Here is a 20,540-nt window from a genome sequence, read left to right on the forward strand (position 1 = left end):
GGCCACCTAATGCAAAGAACTGACTTATTGGAAAAGACCCTGTTGCTGGAGAAGGGGACAACAGGGGATGAGATGGTTGGATGGCATCACCAACTTGATGGACATGAGTTTGAGTAAGCTCCGGGAGTTGGTAATAAACTGGGAAGCCTGGTGTGCTGCAGTCCATGGGTTCGCAGAGTCAGAGATGACTGAGCAACTGAACTGAACTGAACTGAACTGATGCTAATTGTAAAGAGTTTTGAAAATACATAAAAATGTATAGTTAAATAACAGCTTTAATATCAATACCTTGACCACCGCTGTTAACATTCTGTAGGAGGGATAATTGGCAAAAGAAATAGTCAAGTAACAGAAGAAAATCAAAAGATTTCTAATAGATAAAGTGTATCAGAAATATTTAATAATCATTTACTTTGTATGTTATATTTTAATATAAGCCCATTTCATATATTAACTTACATAATTGTTAGTACACCCTTATGATGTATAAGAACTAATATCATTTTCTGCTGAAGAATCTGAGGCACAGTGAGTTAAATAACTTGCCTAAGGTCTTAAAGGTAGTAAGTGGCAGGGCCAAGTTGTAAAGTGAACGCAGGCAGCTCAGCTTTAGGGTCCGTGTTATGATTACTGTGTTGGGCTGCCTCTCTAATATAAAATAGTGGTCAGCTGTAATCAGGGAAATTTTTCACCTATCAGATGGATTAAAAAACTTGAAAGATTGAGAAGTTTGATAATGCTAAGTATTAGTGAAGACACATGTGCACTGTTGGAGGCCTTTTCAGAGGGCAAGTTGACAGTGGCTGTTAAAACTTGAAGTGCATATAGATTCTTCAGTCTAGCAAATCTATTGATCAGTATCTTTCCCACGAAGAAGTTACTACAATTACCTAGGAAAACACATAATGGTGTTTTCATTGTAACATTTTTAACAGCAAAAAACTAGAAACCACCTTAGTGTTCATGAAATGATTCAATCAAATATAGTACATCCATACTATTAAATATCAAACAGTAGTTTTAAAGGAATGAATTGGTTCTATAACTTCTATATGTTTTGACATGGAAAATTCTTGGAGACATACATTTTGAAAAGTAACTTACAAAATTTTATATGGAATATAATATTGATAGTATGGTACAATATGTATAATATAAAATTTACCATTTTAAAGTATATAATTCATTACATTCACGATGTTGTGGAACCATCATCACTATCTTGTTCTAAAATTTTATTTCTCTAAAGGGAAACCTCTTACCCATTATGCTTTCCCTTCTTACCTCCTCCGTCTAGCCCTTGGCAACCTTAGATGTGCTTTCTGTCTCTGTGGGTTTGCCTATTCTAGATGTTTCATATAAGTGGAAAGTTACAGTTTGTGGACTTTCATGCCTTGCTTCTTTCACTTAACACATTTTCAGAGGTCATCCATTTTGTAATATGAATCAGTACTTTGTTCCCGTTTAAAACGGTTGAATTATTCTGTGGTTGGGAAAGTGCTGATAGACATTTGAGTCCTGTCCACCTTTTGGCTGCTCTAAATAGTGAGTGCTGCTATGAACATTCAAATATAAGTTTTTGTTTGAACACCTGTTTTAATGTCTTTGGGGTACTATATGCCTAGGAGTGGAATTCTAGAGTCAAATGGTAACTGTTTAGCTTGTTGAGGAACCACCAAACCATTTTCCAAGATGACTGCACCATTTTACATTGCCAGCAGCAATTTCTGAGTGTTACATTATCTCCATATACTTGTCAACCCTTGTTAATATCCTTAAGAAGAAATAGCCATCTGATGGGTGTGAGGTGGTATCCTATCGTGATTTTGTTTTGCTTTTCCCTAATGACTAATGACACTGAGCATTTTTTCATGTATGAGGCCATTTGTATAGTCTCTTCAGGGGAAATGTCCAAATCTTTTGCCTGTTTTAAAACTGAGTAGTTTGCTTGTTACTGAGTTGTAGAATCTCTTTTTATAGTCTGGATAGTAAACTTGAATTAGATTTGTGAGTCAAATATTTTTTCTGGGTTTTCTTTTCAGTTTCATATACTTTCTTATACTTTCATTTTTAATTTTGATGAAGTTCTGTTTTTTGTTGTTGTTGCTTGTTCTTTTGGTGATATATCTAAAGAAATCCATTGGCAAGTTCAAGTTCATGAAGATTTGCTTGTGTTTTCTTCTAAAAGTTTTATGGTCTTAGCGCTTATGTATAAGTCAGTGGATCGGTGTTTAGATCACCGATCCATTTTGAATGATTATTCTATCAGGTGAGGTATATCAGGTGGTAAAGAATCTGCCTGCAGTGCAGGAGACCTGGGTTCAATCCCCGAGTCAGGAAGATCCCCTGGAGAAGAAAATGGCAATCCATTCCAGTATTCTTGCCTGGGAAATTCCATGACAAAGGAGCCTGGCAGGCTACAGTCCATGGGGTCACAAAAAGTCAGACACAACTAAGGGACTAACGCAGGGATATATTGAATTAGGGCTAACTGGATATGTGGATATGCAGTTCTCCTGGCATCATTTGTTGAAGAGTCCGCTCTTTCTTCATTCATTGGTCTTGACATCCTTTCCAGAAATCATTTGACTAAATGTGTATGTGTTTATTTTGCACTTTCAGTCTTTAATACTTCTTGGTCATATGAGTATTCTTGTGGCAATACACACTGTTTTGATTGCTATAGCTTTGTAGCAAATTGGGAAGTGTGATTTCTCAAGATTCTTTTGACTATTTGAGATTCCTTACAATTTCATAACAGTTTTAGGATTGACTTTTCCATTTCTTCAAAAAAGAAAATCTGAACCTTTGGAATTTTGATAGGATTGCATTGAATCTGTAGTTTACTTTGGGAAGTATTGGTGTGGTAGTAATACTGTCTGTAGTGTAATAATACTGTCTCTAGATCCATAAATACAAGATGTTTTTCTTAGGTCTTCTTTAATTTCAGAAGTTTTATATAGTTATAAGTGTGTAAATGTGTATCTGCTTGGTTAAATTTATTCTTCTCAAGTATTTTATTTCTGATAAGGTTGTAAATGGAATTTTCTAAATATTCTCTTTGGATCATTGATTGCAACTGATTTTATGTTGTTTGTATTCTGCAGCTTTATTGAGTTCATTTATTAGCTCTAATTATATTTTTGGGGTGGAGAAGGCAATGGCAACGCACTCCAGTACTGTTGCCTGGAAAATCCATGGACGGAGGAGCCTGGTAGGCTTCAGTCCATGGGGTCATTAAGAGTTGGACACGACTGAGTGACTTCACTTTCACTTTTCTCTTTCATGCATTGGAGAAGGAAATAGTAACCCACTGCAGTGTTCTTGCCTGGAGAATCCCAGGGACAGAGGAGCCTAGTGGGCTGCCGTCTGTGGGGTCGCACAGAGTCAGACACGACTGAAGCGACTTAGCAGCAGCAGCAGCAGCATATTTTTGGGGACTCTAGAATTTTCTATATATAGGTTCATGTCACTGCAAATAGAGATAGTTTTCCTTCTTCTTTTTGTATCTCAGTGCTTTTTATTTCTTTTTCTTGCCTGGTTACTCTGGCTAGGATTTCCTATCCAGTGTTGAATAGAAGTGGCCTTTTTATCTTGTTCCGGATCTAAGGGAGAAGTGATTTTTTTAAAATATTTCTCTTTATTTTATTGATATATTTATTTGGCTGCTAGTTGCAGCATGTAGGATCTAAATAATTCCCTGACCAGAGATTGAACCCAGGCCCCACGCATTAGGACCATGGAGTCTTAGCCACTGGACCACCAGGGAAGCCCTGTGATTTTTTTTTTTTAACCATGTATTTTATATGTACTTATATTTGAGTTACTGTATAAAAACTCAACTCTGTGTATTCATAAAGGAAAATTTTTTAAAGATTGAAATAACCCCCTGACTGTTGATAGTAGTTGCTTTTGAGTAATGAGTCTGAATGTACTTTTCTTCCACCTTTTCTATATTTTAAACTCTTTTCATAATGAGGATATATTTTTAACTTGTAAAAATAACTTTATTAAAATAAAAAAGGAAATGCATACTTTTCAACAGCAAAACTGTAATCTGGCAATATGATCATAAATTGCCTTTAAAGAGACCTATAAAAGTGTACATTTAAATGGTATATAATCTTTATTAGCCAGAATAAGCTTCAGTGGAAATGAAAATTTACAGCAAGTCATATAGATCAAGAAAGCAGGAAACCAACATAGTCATAGATAAATGTTTAAAATACTAGATCTTTAAGACACCAAGAGTTTTAGCTTATAATTATGCTACTTTGTGTTCCTCTCACATTCTACTGATTTTATTTCTCTGAGTGACTTCATGTGACCTCACCTGCACCCTCAAAATATTTAACAGTAATTTACTCAAGCTGTTGCTTGTTTCCTCTCTGAAATGATTCTTGATGGTTATAATTAGCATACTTTTATGTCCTATAATTAGTCTTGAACTTTGTGAAGGCTGGCTTGTGGGGCAGAGAGTTGAGAGCTGTGGTTAGAAGCCTCCAAATAAATAGTTTTACAATTTCAGTACCCTCGGGTCACCTGACACTAGCTAACTGTATTATTTTCAGGAAGTGATCTTATAACTAGATTAAAAAGCAAACAAACTTCTAAGAGTACATCTCAGACGCTGAGAATTAAAAAATGATTTGAGAAATATGAATTAAGACCAGTTTTTAGTATATCAGTTTTATTAAGTGACTGAAAGGTACTGATTTATTATTATTATTTTAAATAATTGTTTTTAAAAGGAAATACAAAACTTTACCTTACAAGCTCAGTGGTCAAGATAATGTTAATTCATGTGAAAAGGATCTTTAGCCTGAATTCTGCTGTTTTGACTGTATCCTTAAAATATTTCACAGTATTGGTAGGATAGAAACTAAGGGTAAACTATATTCCTAAACATATATTTTTAAAATTTTATGTTTTCTTTGTATCAACATATATGTTTCCATTTTTTTCTCTTGTAGTACCTGTTTGAAAATGGTAGAATAGATAACATTTTTACTGAGCCCTATTCCAGATTTATGATTGAACTTACCAAACTCTTGAAAATATGGGAACCTACAATACTTCCTAATGGTAGGATGATTATATTTTGATTCTTTTCATGATATGCCTTCTTAAATTGCTTAATTTTTATGGTTGTCTTTTGTAAATTGTTCATTTTATATTTGTCTTGACTTATATTTGGACTTTTGAGGAGAAAATCTTTGGTTTATTATCAGTTACTTAATAAAACTATATCTTGCATATAGTACATGAATAGATAATGACTACTAGATATAAAAAAACAACTAAAGGTTACATTTACTTTTTAGAAACCATTTTTGATATGGTCGTATTGGTAAAGTTGTACCCTGTACCAGTAGCTGCCACAGATGCTACTTTTAGACTCTGTTAGCAGTGGATCTTTTTCAGTAGTTTGAAAGAAGTACCCTAAACTGGTTGTTAAGAGAGTTAAGTCTTCATCCTTGAATTGTCTATGACCCTATGTCTTTGGACAAGCCCCTAATTCACTCCTGCTCTCATGCTCCTTGCCTGTGGATGGAGAGGTTGAATGTAATGCCCAGAAATGTGGTCCCCTTCTCTTGGGCTACAAAGAACCTTTGAAGCATTAAAAGAAATTCAGTGGCATGATGCATTTAGCTTTCAAAGGAGGAGCTAAGAAGCTATATTTGGAAGTAACAAATAATGTATTCCTGGGCAGTCTCCCAAGAATAGAATGAGAGGTGGTAACAAAGAAGATTGGGGAGAGAACATTAGGAAAGACCTGAGTTTAAGGATATCATGAGAAAGCTGTGTTTAAAAATAGACTAGTTTTAATTCTTCTGACCTCTGCTTTTCAGGAAAAATACAGATAAACTATTGTGAAGTAATTTCTCTTAATATAAGTTTTAAATAGGAGCTTCCTTCTAATGTTCTTAGCCAAATAAAACTGAAGCAGTTAACAGTATTGATGTATTGATGATTAACAGTTAATGATCTCAAACCAGAGTCTGCTAACTGCACCTCATGGCTGGATCTAGCCTTTTGCCTGTTTCTATATAGTTTATGAGCTAAAAATATTTTTTTACATTTCTAAATAGTTGAGGGAAATTAAATTATATTTTGTGACATGGGAAAATTGCATGAGATTCAGATTTGTTTCTATAAATAAAATTTACAAATAGCCATACCTATTTATTTCTGTATTGTGTATACTTCCTTACCTTTCACAACAACAAAGTTGTTTAGAGCCCTTATGGCCCACAATGGTTAATATACTTATCATCTGGCTCTTAACAGGAAAAACTGACCATGCCCTGGTCTAAAATAACAATAGATTAAAACTGTTTTAGGGGAGTGCTCACAGTGTCTGTTTCACTGGAATCATCTGGCCTTTTCTTTGCAGTGCTTTTTCTATTTTTATGTATGAGAAAGAGGGGCAAAGAGAGGAACAATCAGTGTTTTCCTTAGTATCCTCCTGTCTGAGAATTAAAGAAATTACGTAGTCCCTTTTACCAGGAGCTTAGTGCTGTTTCTTTTTCCCTGTTCTGTTCAGGTTACATGTTCTCTCGCATTGAAGAAGAGCATTTGTGGGAGTGCAAACAGCTGGGCGCTTACTCACCAATTGTCCTCTTGAACACCCTCCTTTTCTTCAATACCAAATACTTTCAACTAAAGAATGTTACTGAGCACTTGAAGCTTTCCTTTGCCCATGTGATGAGACGGACGAGGACTCTGAAGTACAGTACCAAGATGACCTATCTGAGGTTCTTCCCACCTTCACAAAAACAAGAGTCAGAACCAGGTGTGGTGGAGTTTTTAAGATTCCTTTCTTTTCTAATTGAAATATAGTTGATGTACAGTGTTATGTTAGTTTCAGGTGCGTAACATAATGACTTGACATTTAAATACATTATGAAATGATCACTATAATTCTAGTAACCATCTGTCACCATACACAGTTTTTACAGTATTATTGGCTATATTCTGTATGCTGCATATTACCTCCTCATGACTTTATTTTATAACTGAAATCTCGTATCTCTTAATCCTTTTCACCTAATTACCTGCACCCTTCTTGCCATTGGCATCCACCAATTTCCTCAACATTCAGAAAATGAAGATCATGGCACCTGGTCCCATCACTTCATGGGAAATAGATGGGGAAACAGTGGAAACAGTGTCAGACTTTATCTTTATGGGCTCCAAAATCACTGCAGATCATGACTGCAGCCATGAAATTAAAAGACGCTTACTCCTTGGAAGAAAAGTTATGACCAACCTAGATAGCATATTCAAAAGCAGAGACATTACTTTGCCAACAAAGGTCCATCTAGTCAAGGCTATGGTTTTTCCAGTGGTCATATATGGATGTGAGAGTTGGACTGTGAAGAAAGCTTGAGTGCCGAAGAATTGATGCTTCTGAACTGTGGTGTTGGAGAAAACTCTTGAGAGTCCCTTGGACTGCAAGGAGATCCAACCAGTTCATTCTAAAGGAGATCAGCCCTGGGTATTCTTTGGAAGGAATGATGCTAAAGCTGAAACTCCAGTACTTTGGCCACCTCATGCGAAGAGTTGACTCATTAGCAAAGACCCTGATGCTGGGAGGGATTACGGGCAGGAGGAGAAGGGGACGACAGAGGATGAGATGGCTGGATGGCATCACGGACTCGATGGACGTGAGTCTGAGTGAACTCCGGGAGTTGGTGATGGACAGGAAGGCCTGGCGTGCTGCAGTTCATGGGGTCGCAAAGAGTCAGACACAACTGAGCAACTGAACTGAACTTGTTCTCTGTAGCTGGAGTCTATTTCTGTTTTGTCTGTTAGTTTATTTTTTTAGATTATACATACAGATAAAATCATACGCTATTTGTCTTTTTCTCACTGACTTTTTTCACTTAGCATAGCATACTCTGTGTTTTCACAAATGGCAAGATTATATTCTTTTTTATAGCTGAGTGAATTAATCCTTCTCTTGATGGACACTTCTATATTTTGGCTATTGTCAGTAATCCTGTATTGGATATAGGGGTGCATTTATATCTTTTTGAATTAGTGTTTTTTGTTTGCTTTGGGTAAAAAACACCCAGAAGCAGAATTGCTGGATCAAATGGTAGTTCAGTTGTCAGTTTTTGAGGACGCTGCATACTGTTTTCCACAGTGGCCCCACCAGCAGTGCACAGGGGTTCCCTTGCCCCTGTCGTGATGGTCATTCTGATAGATTTGAGATGATACCTTGCTGTGGGTTTCGACTTGCATTTTCCTGATGACTAGTGATGTGGAGCATCTTTCCATGTGTCTGTTGGCAGCTTGTATGTCCCTTTTGGAAAAATGTCTATTTAGATCCTCTGCCTATTTTTTAATTGTAATTTTTCTATTGAGTTTTCTGAGTTGTATACTTTGCAAATACCTTTACCCATTCAGTAAGTTGCCTTTTCATTTTGTTGAGTTTCCTTTGCTATGCAAAATCTTGTAAGTTTGATTTGGCCCCAGTTGGTTATTTTTGCTTTGTTGTCTTCACCTGATGAGATAGATCCAAAAAAATATTATTAACACCAATGTCAGAGTTTTCTGCCTGTGTTTTCCTCTAGGAGTCTTATGGTTTCAGGTCTTACATGTAAGTCTTTAATCCATTTTGAGTTTAATTTTCTACGTGGTGTGAAAAAGTGGTTCACTTCCATTCTTTTCCATGTAGCTGTCCAGTTTCCCAGTCCATTTGTTTTAGAGTCTGTCTTCCCCATGGTGTATTCTTGCTTTCTTTGTCATACATTGATCGTAAAAGGATTGGTTTGTGTCTGGTCTGTCTGTTCTGTCCCACTGATTTGTGTCTCTGTCTTCACACCATTACCATACTGTTATGATCACTGTGGCTTTGGGTATACAGTTGAACCTTAAGCCAGCCAGTTGAAAATCTGCATATAACTTTACAGTCAGCCCTCCTCATTTACCATTTCATGTCTTCAGATTCAAAAGCCATGTATTATATAGTACTATATATTTATTGAAAAAAATCGATGTGTGAGTAGATCCATGTAGTTCAAACTTGTGTTTTTAAGAATCAGCAGTAGTTTGAAGTCAGGAAGTGTGAACCTCCAGCTTTTTTCTTACTCAAGATACCTTTGGCCATTTGTGGTATTTTGTGAGTTGATATAAATTTTAGAATTACTCGCGGTATCTTTGTGAAAAATGCAAATGGTATTTTCTTCAGTTCAGTTCAGTCGCTCAGTCGTGTCCAACTCTTTGCAACCCCGTGAGTCACAACACGCCAGGCCTCCTTGTCCATCACCAACTCCTGGGCTTCACTCAAACTCATGTCCATTGAGTTGGTGATGCCATTCAGCCATCTCATCCTCTGTTGTCCCCTTCTCCTCCTGCCCTCAATCCCTCCCAGCATCAGAGTCCTTTCCAATGAGTCAACTCTTCGCATGAGGTGGCCAAAGTATTGGAGTTTCAGCTTTAGCATCAGTCCTTCCAAAGAACACCCAGGACTGATCTCCTTTAGAATGGACTGGTTGGATCTCCTTGCAGTCCAAGGGACTCTCAAGAGTTCTCCAACACCACAGTTCAAAAGCATCAGTTCTTCGGCGCTCAGCTTTCTTTACAGTCCAACTCTCACATCCATACATGACCAATGGAAAAACCATAGCCTTGACTAGACGGACCTTTGTTGGCAAAGTAATGTCCCTGCTTTTGAATATGCTATCTAGGTTGGTCACAACTTTCCTTCCAAGGAGTAAGCGTCTTTTAATTTCATGGCTGCAGTCACCATCTGCAGTGATTTTGGAGCCCCCCAAAATAAAGTCTGACACTGTTTTCACTGTTTCCCCAACTATTTGCCATGAAGTGATGGGACCAGGTGCCATGATCTTCGTTTTCTGAATGTTGAACGTTAAGCCGACCTTTTCACTCTCCTCTTTCACTTTCATCAAGAGGCTTTTTAGATCCTCTTCACCTTCTGTCATAAGGGTGGTGTCATCTGGGTATCTGAGGTTATTGATACTTTTCCCGGCAAATTTGATTCCAGCTTGTGCTGCTTCTAGCCCAGGGTTTCTCATGATGTACTTACTCTGCATATAAGTTAAATAAGCAGGGTGACAATATACACCCTTGACGTACTCCTTTTCCTATTTGGAACCAGTCTGTTGTTCCATGTCCAGTTCTAACTGTTGCTTCCTGACCTGCATACAGGTTTCTCAAGAGGCAGATCAGGTGGTCTGGTATTCCCATCTCTTTCAGAACTTTCCACAGTTTGTGGTGATCCACACAGTCAGAGGCTTTGGCATAGTCAGTAAAGCAGAAATAGATGTTTTTCTGGAACTCTTCCTTTTTCGATGATGGAGCACATGTTGGCAATTTCATCTCTGGTTCCTCTGCCTTTTCTAAAACCAGTATTTTGTTAGGGATTGCATTGAATCTGTCAGTTATTTTGGAATAGACATTTTAACACTATTCTTTCAGTCTATGAGCATGGTGTATCTTCCAATTTATTTGTATCTTTTTATAGTTTTTAGAGTATAGATCTTTCACCTCTTTGGTTAAATTTCTTCCTAAGTATTTTATTATTTTTCATGCAGTTGTAAATGGGATTGTTTTCTTAATTTCTGTTTCTGATAGATTGTTATGAGTGTATGGAAATCTGAAATATTTCTGCATGTTCAGTATCCTGTAAAATGTATTTACCAGAATTGATTTATTCTTACAATTTTTGTTAGTGTCTTTAGAATATTCTATATATAGTATCATGTCATCTGCAGGTAGTGATGGTTTTACTTCTTTTCCAGTTTGAATTTTTAAAAGTATTTTCTTGTAACCTATGACGTGTCTTTTAGTATTATTTTTAAAAATATTTATTTATTTTATTTATTTGGCTCCTCCAGGTCTTAGTTGTGGCACCTGGCATCTTCGATCATCGTTGTGGCATGCGGGATCTTTAATTGTTGCAAATGTGGCATCTAATTCCCTGACCAAGGATTGAACCTGGGCCCCCTGCATTGGGAGCATGGAATCTTAGCCACTGGACCGCCAGCAAAGTTCTTGATTTTTAAAATTTCCTTTTCTTGTTTGATTGCTTAGGACTTTATAGGATTGCCTAGGACTTTGTAGATTGCCTCAGTCTTTGTGGGATTGCCATGGCTTGAATTTCATCCAATACTATGTTGAATAAAACTGTCAGGAGTCAGCATCTTGTCTTTTCTCCAACTTAGAGAAAATTTATTCAGCTTTTCACCATTGGGTATAATGTTAGTTGTGAGTGTATCATATATGATATTTATTATGTGTGTATCTTCCCTCTGTAGCTGCTTTGTTGAGTTTTTATCAGAAATGGATTTTTTATTTCAAAACCTTTTTCTGCATCTACTGAGATTATCTTATGCTTTTTGTCCTTCATTTTCTTAATGTGGTGTACTCTGTTGATTTGTGAATATTGAATCATTCTTGTATCCCTGGGATAAATCCCATTTGTTCATGGCATATGATCCTCTTAATGTACAGTTGGATTCAGTTTGCGAGTACCTTTTTGAGGATCAGTGATATTGGGGTGTCTTTGTCTGGTTTTGGTATCAAGGTTCTGCTGGCCATGTAGAATGAGTTTGGAAGAATTCCTTCCTCTCCTGTTTTGGAATAGTTTGAGAAGGATAGGTATTAACTCTTACCTAAATGTTTGGTAAAACTCATCTGTGAAGCCATCTGGCTCCAGCTTTTGTTTTTTGAGTTTTATGATTACTGATTCAGTTTTATTATTGGTGATTGGTCTGTTCATGTTTTCTATTTCTTATCTGATTTAGTCAGATAGTATGTTTCTAAGAATTTATCCATTTTTTCCCCTAGATTTGTTGGCCTAGAACTGTTCACGGTAATCTCTTGTGATCCATTGTATTTCTGTGGTGTCAATTGTAACTTCTGTTTCAATTTTCATTTTATTTATTTGAGCCCTCTTTTTGTTTTTGATGAATCTCGTTAGTCAGTTTTGTTCATCTTTTCAAAGAACAGGTTCTCTTCTATTTTTTTGTTTCTATTTTATGTATTTTTACTTTTGATCTTCATTATTACTTCCTTTACTAACTTCAGTTTTCGGCTGTTCTACTTCCTTTAGGTATAAAGTTAGATTATTTGAGTTTCTTTGTTTCCTAAGGTAGACCTATATCACTATAAACATCCCTCTTAGAACTGTTTTTGCTGTAGCTGATAGATTTTTGTCTCAAAGTATGTGTTTTTTTTTTTAATTTCCTCGTTGATTTCTTCAATGATCCATTGATTGTTTAATAGCATGTTGTTTGGACTCCACATATTTGTTTTTTCCAGTGTTTTCCTTATAATTGCTGTCTAGTGAGATAGCATTGTGGTTGGGAAAGATGCTTAGTATGATTTCAACTTTGGGGTGACAGAGGATGAGGTGGTTTGATGGCATCACTGACTCAGTAGACATGAGTCTGAGCAAACTCCAGGAGATAGTGAAGGACAGGGAATCTTGGTTTGCTGCAGTCCATAAGGTCATAGAGTCAGACATGACTTGGCAACTGAATAACAACAAACTTATTGAGATTTGTTTTGTGGTCTGACGTGATGTATCCTGGAGAATGTTCCATGTGTACTTGAATATTTTTGTTCAAAATATTATTCAAAATATTCAAATATATTCAAAATATTATTATTTTGTTTGGGGATGTAACATACTGTTTATTAAGTTCATCTGGTCTAATGTGTCCTTTAAGGCTAATGTTTCCTTATTGATGTGTCTGTTGATATAATGGGATGTTAGAGTCCCCCTACTGTTATGGTATTGCTGTCACTGCCTCCCTTTGTGTTTGTTAATATTGGCTTATCTAGTGTATTTAGGTGCTTCTGTGTAGGATGCATACATACGTACATACAAGTGTTTTGTATTATTGTTGGAATAGTCCCTTTATCGTTACACAGTGTCCTTCTTCCATCTTTGTTTTAAAGTCTTTTTAGTCTGAGTATTGCTACCCCAGCTTTCTGTTTCCAGTTACGTGGAATATCTTTTTCTTTTCCCTTGCCTTCAGCCTGTGTGTGTCTTTAGGTCTGGAGTGAGTCTCTGATATGCAGCACATATATGGATCTTACCTTGGTATCCATTCAGGCACCCTGTGTCTTCAGATGGCAGCGTTTAGTTGATTTACATGTAAAGTAGTTATTGCTATGTACAGGACAGGGAAGCCTGGCATGCTGCAGTACACGGGGTCACAGAGTCCAACACTACTTAATGACTGAACGACAAAAATGTATTTATTACCATTTTAAAAATTGTTTTATGATTGTTTGTATCATTCATGTCCGTTTCTTTTCTTCCTGCTCTCTTCCCTTGCAGTTTGATTACTTTTTAGTTTTGTTTGTATTCTTTTTTCTTTTTCGTGTGTGTATCTGTTGTTCGGCTTTGGTTATCATGAGGCTCTTACATAACAACTTAATGTATATAGCAGTCTATTTTAAGTTGATGGTTGCTTAAGTTTGTGTGTATTCTAAAAGCACTACATTTTTACTCTCACCATCCCACCCCATCTTTTATGTTTCTGACAAATTTTATTTTTTTAATGTTGTGTTTTAATAATTATAGATTATTTGATCTTACTAATTTTGTCATCTTCATACTAGCTACATAGATGGTTGAGTCACTACCTTTCGTATGTGCTTGCCTTTATATTGAGTTGTTTTCTTCCATAATTTTCATATTTCAAGTAATGGCCTTTTTATGTTCAGAGAAGTCCCTTGAACATTTGTTGTAGGGTCGGTTTTGTAATGATAAACTCCTTTAACTTCTTCTTGTTTGGGAAACTTTATTTCACCTTTAGTTGTGAATGATAATCTTGACAGAGTATTCTCTGTATGTAACTAGTTATTTCTCTCTTTTGTTCAGTCATGTCTGACTCTTTGTAACTCCATGGACTGCAGCACACCAGGCTTCCCTATCCTTCACCATCTCCCAGAGCTTGCTTGAACACATGTCCATTGAGTCGGTGATGCCATCCAGCCATCTCGTCCTCTGTCACCCCTTTCTTCTCCTGCTGCTTTAAATATTCTCTATCTTTAACTTTTGACATTTTAGTTATGATGTGCCTCAGTGTAGGTTTCTTTGCGTTCATCTTGTTTGGGACTCTCCATTTCCTGGAATTGGATGACTTTACTTTTTCAAGTTAGTGAAGTTTTCAGCCAGTTTTTTCTTCAAATAGGTTTTCTGTTTCTTTTCTTCCTTCTTTGGGAATCCTTATAATGCATATGTTACTATGCTTGATGTTGTCCCCAGAAGTCTTTCAAATGGTCTTTTTTTAAAGTTTTTGCCTATTTTGTTTGAAACAATTCCTTTGTCTCTTCCGTTTTCCTAGCTCTCTGTGTTTCTATGTACTACATAGCTCAGCCACATCTGCCAGCCTTAAATGGATGACTTTATGTAAAAGGGCTGCATGCACCCCTCTCTGGTTAGGCCATGATGGCTGTAGGTTTCCTAGTATGCAGGACTGGACCCTGAGATAGCTGGCTATAATGGTGAGTTGTGACTGTTGGGGGCAGTATGCTTTGTAGGGCCTCCTCCTAGGGTGGAGCTGCTTTGGAGGGGCTCTAGTGCTGGCCAGAGCCACTTGCTAGGTGTAGTAGGGTAGCTTTGGAGCATCGCCAGCCTGGATGGGTCTACAGGTGAGCCTGGGATGAGATGGGGAGAGTCAAACTGGTCCCACCAGCCCTGGACCAAGTAGGCGTAGAAGGTGAGCAAAGATCCTGGTGTTCCTCAGTGGCTACAGAACCAGAGAAAATTATGAAAGTCCCTGGCTCTGCTGCACACACCCTAAGATCAGTCAGTGTGATTCTTCACACATGGCCCAGGTCCTCTTCAAACTGCTACCTCTGGGACTTGGGGCAAGAGAGTTTTTGCATGTGCCCTTTAAATTTTAGTTTCCTACAGACCTCTGGTTGTAAGTCCCACTGGTTTTCAAATCCAGGTGTTACAGGGGTTTGTCGGTTTATCTTTCTGGTGCTGGTCCTCCCTGGGCTGAGGAGCTCGATGTGGAGTTTAGACACTTTTGCTCCTCAGGAGGACCTCTGCAGCAGTGATGTCCTCTCTGCCTGTGGGTCCTGGCCAGATACCGTCTCTGCCTCTCTTACCCATCTTAATGGTGATTTTCTTTTTATCTTTAGTTGTGGGAAATCTTTTGTGCTGGTCTTCAGGTCTTTCTCAAGGATAGTTGCTCTGTGTATAGTTGTAGTTTTGGTGTGTTCATGGAAAGAGATGAGCCCAGGATCTTCCTACTCTTGCATCTTGTCCCCTCCTTATAAGATTTCTTTTTGAAATCTTATTAGTATTCAGATAGACACTTTCAGAGTTCAGTTCAGTTCAGTCGCTCAGTCGTGTCCGACTCTTTGCGACCCCATGAATCGCAGCACGCCAGGCTTCCCTGTCCATCACCATCTCCCGGAGTTCACTCAGACTCATGTCCATCGAGTCCGTGATGCCATCCAGCCATCTCACCTCGGTTGTCCCCTTCTCCTCCTGCCTCTAATCCCTCCCAGCATCAGAGTCTTTTCCAATGAGTCAACTCTTTGCATGAGGTGGCCAAAGTACTGGAGTTTCAGCTTTAGCATCATTCCTTACAAAGAAATCCCAGGGCTGATCTCCTTCAGAATGGACTGGTTGGATCTCCTCGCAGTCCAAGGGACTCTCAAGTGTCTTCTCCAACACCACAGTTCAAAAGCATCGATTCTTCGGTACTCAGCCTTCTTCACAGTCCAACTCTCACATCCATACATGACCACTGGAAAAACCATAACCTTAACGAGACGGACCTTAGTCGGCAAAGTAATGTCTCTGCTTTTGAATATGCTATCTAGGTTGGTCATAACTTTTCTTCCAAGGAGTAAGTGTCTTTTAATTTCATGGCTGTAGTCATGATCTGCAGTGATTTTGGAGCCCCCCAAAATAAAGTCTGACACTGTTTCCACTGTCTCCCCATCTATTTGCCATGAATTGATGGGACCAGATGCCATGATCTTCGTTTTCTGAATGTTGAACTTTAAGCCAACTTTTTCGCTCTCCTCTTTCACTTTCATCAAGAGGCTTTTTAGCTCTTCACTTTGTGCCATAAGGGTGGTGTCATCTGCATATCTGAGGGTTATTGATATTTCTCCCGGCAGTCTTGTTTCCAGCTTGTGCTTCTTCCAGTCCAGCGTTTCTCATGATGTACTCTGCATAGAAGTTAAAGAAGCAGGCAGTATACAGCCTTGATGTACTCCTTTTCCTATTTGGAACCAGTCTGTTGTTCCATATCCAGTTCTAACTGTTGCTTCCTGACCTGCATACAAATTTCTCAAGAGGCAGGTTAGGTGGTCTAGTATTCCCATCTCTTTCAGAATTTTCCACAGTTGATTGTGATCCACACAATCAAAGGCTTTGGCATAGTCAATAAAGCAGAAATAGATGTTTTTCTGGAACTCTCTTGCTTTTTCCATGATCTAGCAGATGTTCGCAATTTGATCTCTGGTTCCTCTGCCTTTTCTAAAACCAGCTTGAACATCAGGGAGTTCACGGTTCATGTATTGCTGAAGCCTGGCTTGGAGAATTTTGAGCATTACTTTACTAGCATGTGAGATGAGTGCAATTGTGCGGCAGTTTGAGCCTTCTTTGGCATTGCCTTTCTTTGGGATTGGAGTGAAAACTGACCTTTTCCAGTCCTGTGGCCACTGCTGAGTTTTCCAAATTTGCTGGCATATTGAGTGCAGCACTTTCACAGCATCATCTTTCAGGATCTGAAACAGCTCCACTGGAATTCCACCACCTCCACTAGCTTTGTTTGTAGTGATGGTTTCTAAGGCCCACTTGACTTCACGTTCCAAGATGTCTGGCTCTAGATGAGTGATCACATCATCATGATCATCTGGGTCGTGAAGATCTTTTTGTACAGTTCTTCCGTGTATTCTTGTCACCTCTTCTTAATATCTTCTGCTTCTGTTAGGTCCAGACCATTTTTGTCCTTTATTGAGCCCATCTTTGCATGAAATGTTCCCTTGGTATCTCCAATTTTCTAGAAGAGATCTCTAGTCTTTCCCATTCTGTTGTTTTCCTCTCTTTCTTTGCACTGATCACTGAAGAAGGCTTTCTTACCTCTTCTTGCTATTCTTTGGAACTCTGCATTCAGATGCTTATATCTTTCCTTTTCTCCTTTGCTTTTTGCCTCTCTTCTTTTCACAGCTATTTGTAAGGCCTCCCCAGACAGCCATTTTGCTTTTTTGCATTTCTTTTCCATGGGGATGGTCTTGATCCCTGTCTCCTGTACAATGTCACGAATCTCATTCCATAGTTCATCAGGTACTCTGTCTGTCAGATCTAGGCCCTTAAATCTATTTCTCACTTCCACTGTATAATCATAAGGGATTTGATTTAGGTCATACCTGAATGGTCTAGTGGTTTTCCCTACTTTCTTCAATTTAAGTCTGAATTTGGTAATAAGGAGTTCATGATCTGAGCCACAGAGAGCTCCTGGTCTTGTTTTTGTTGACTGTATAGAGCTTTTCCATCTTTGGCTGCATAGAATATAATCAATCTGATTTTGGTGTTGACCATCTCTTGAGTAATTGCAAATTCTAGACATGGAAGAGTACAGCTTTAGTTTAATATTTAAATGCTTTACTCTATTGTTAGGGTCATATTAAAGGCTTGACTCAAAATTAGAAGAATCAGTTGCTTCAGTATGCTTTTATTGGTGGGGGGCAGTGGTTGCCCCTCTGCATGGCTTGTGGGATCCTAGTTCCTTGACCAGGGTTCAAACTTGTGCCCCCTGCAGTGCAGGGTATTAATCACTTAGAAGTCCTCTTTTATTGTCCTCTTTTATTTAAATTAGAAATTCTAATATAATTGGTTAGGGATGTAACCCAGATAATCTTCATTTTAAAACTTTGTAAGGAATTGAAATATACAGCCAAGATTGGGGATCATTGATTTAGAGGCAACAGATGGGTCAATTACTAGTTAAAAGGAACCTGCATAACTTTTAAATCCAGTGTTTCTAAAAGTTTGGGTTTTTTTTTACCAGAGTACTCCGTTTTAGTTAACTCATTATTGGCCACAGGATTTCTGTAGAGACTAACACCTGTGGCTGGTGGCTTTTATTCTGACCAGCCAGAAACTAACTCTGTTGTTTCACCAACACTTCGTGGGTATTGCGTTCAGCAGTCACACGTGACACACCTGTGAAGTCTTCTCGTTTTCTTGAAATGTTGTCTTTAGTCCACTCTTCTGTAGAAGCAAAGGTACTTTCTCCAGCACCATGAGCTTCCCTGTATGTATCAGAAGCAATTACTACAGCCTTCTGTCTTATTTTTGTCCTAATATTTGCATTGTTTGAATCAGAGGTATATTTTGAAGAACTGTCATCTTCCAGGACACTAGTATACATGTCACTTGGATAATCAGAGAAAGTACCTGTATAAAATTCACCAAAAAATTATTCTTTACTCAAAAATTTTCTGAGTCAGTTTTGAAAATTTTATGTTAATATACACAAGGCTGGTACAAAAACCTAGTGGAGCAAAATGTGAATGATAACAATCATAAGTTACATATTGATGAGTTTTAAACTCTTAACAGCTTCACCTGGTGATGTTAATTGTATCACTGTCTAAAAATGTGTTGATACGTCTGTAGTCAATAATGTGTTAACGTTGTAAAATTCTGAGGGAACTTAAACCTGTCCTAGAGTATGCTGCCTTCATACACAGTAGAAAAATATCAGCAGTGACTGTTTTATTAGAAGGTTTATGATCTTGCATTCTAAAAAGTCTGTTAATAATTTGTTTTTAATGTTTAAAAATTAATGTTATTATGGAAGTGGAAATTACATTTATTGATTATGAACAGAATTGCAAGTCCTGAAATTCCCAAAACCAAGCTGTTATTTCCTTGAGATAAGAGTGAATTATATATTTTGAATGTAAGAATTTTAAATTACTGAAACTAGAATCTGTAAAGAGTAATTGTGATGTTCATCTTTGTGTTTAATTCTTTCTCAGTTGCTCATTTACTTTGGAAAATACTAAGATTATCTTGCGTTTTCCACCATGCATTCATACCCTTTTTCTTATGTTTTGTTTATATATAGCCCACTTTATGCTCTTAATTGATATTAATTCAGCGACTTCCCTGGTGGTCCAGTACCTAAGAATCCATGTTCCCAGTGTGGGGGTTGCAGGTGTGATCCCTGCTTGGGGAACTAGATCTCACATGCCATGACTAAAGAGTTCACGTGCCACAGCTAAAGATTCCACACGTCGCAACTAAGACCTGGTTCTGCCAAATAAATAAAAATAGATAACCTTAAAAATTTATATTAATTCAGGGAGGTAGAGACAATGGGACAACATTTCCCTGTTTTCTGATTAGGTGCTTGACCAGATTGGTAATAAATTTAGCTTCTTTTATGAATGAGCAGCTAGCACATTTTCTATTTAGAAAACTGGATGACTTATGCCTAATTCAGAACTAATACGGGAAGCTGGGGAAATTTTTGGATCGCTTGTTAAAAGTAGATATAAGAAAAGCAGAAGAAAACCTTTTTCCTAAGGGTTTCCAGATCCATCTAATATTCTCTTGAAGTTTGAAAGGAGAAAGTGGGAAGGAAACAGCCTGCTTTCCATGTCTTTACCCTGGCTTCTTTCTGATAACCCTTGGCCTCTGCACAACTCTGTTGGTGAAAAAGGAATTGATTGTTCTTTCCTTATCAAATGGTCAGCTTTACTGAGAATTCTTTTTCTAACAAAAGATTTCATTTCTCATAATATTGTAACAAATGAAAGAGATTTAAATGCCCAGTGGACACTGGTGTCCCGCAGGAGAACTATTTTCAGGGAAAGAGGTGCCAACTTCTGTTTTGATCTCTACTATAGGAGAAGAACATGCAGAACCCTTTTTTCTCTTTATTTTGCTACGGATTAAGAACCCTATGCCTAATGAAATCACCTAACAAAGTCAGGCTCAGGATTGAGACATACTCTCGAGCATCATGCTTTTTGTCATGCTGCCCCAACTTGGGTAAGGATAGAAACATAAATGCTACAGGACAGGGACTTTGCTTGATTAGCCCAGCACTAGTCTAGTGCTTCCGTAGATCCTCGATGGATGTTTGTTGAACGTGTGAGTAAGTGAAAGGAAGGGAAAGGGAGCCACATAGTGGGTGTCTTAAGACTTGAAGAAAGACTTTTCTAATTCTTTGATTATAATTTTCTATCTCAAGATAAACTAACTGTTGGCAAGAGGAAACGAAATGAAGATGATGATGTTCCAGTGGGTGTGGAGATGGCAGAGAATACTGATAACCCCCTCAGATGCCCAGTCCGACTTTATGAGTTTTACCTGTCCAAATGGTAAGTGATTGTCCTCTGAACTTGATATAGCACACTTCAAAAAGTAATTATTGTATTTTAGATTTCAGATGCTCAAATCCCAGAAATGTAGCTGGTCTGTGACTTTAAACAAAAATTTACTTACAGTTTCATTTTTTCCCCACTTTCATATCTGCCTGGATTTTGAACCAAGAAAAAAATTGCTTTAT

At 37.7% G+C, this 20,540-nt stretch overlaps 1 protein-coding gene across 22 annotated transcripts in view; it reads left to right on the plus strand.

The window, feature by feature from the left end:
* ZMYM4 (zinc finger MYM-type containing 4) overlaps positions 1-20,540 on the plus strand; it is a 168,079-nt gene that overhangs the window by 144,228 nt on the left and 3,311 nt on the right. For 20 of the 22 annotated variants that reach the window (XM_042245276.2, XM_042245266.2, XM_042245267.2 and 17 more), the window contains 3 exons: positions 4,974-5,085; positions 6,548-6,796; positions 20,223-20,352. In XM_042245276.2, coding sequence (XP_042101210.1) covers positions 4,974-5,085; positions 6,548-6,796; positions 20,223-20,352 — 491 coding nt within the window. Of the gene's footprint in view, positions 1-4,973; positions 5,086-6,547; positions 6,797-10,868; positions 19,957-20,222; positions 20,353-20,540 lie in introns of those variants that run through there. The other 2 variants (XM_060418692.1, XM_060418701.1) reach the window with 1 other exon arrangement.

Source organism: Ovis aries, chromosome 1, assembly GCF_016772045.2.
Source record: "Ovis aries strain OAR_USU_Benz2616 breed Rambouillet chromosome 1, ARS-UI_Ramb_v3.0, whole genome shotgun sequence".
NCBI classification, from domain to species: domain Eukaryota; kingdom Metazoa; phylum Chordata; class Mammalia; order Artiodactyla; family Bovidae; genus Ovis; species Ovis aries.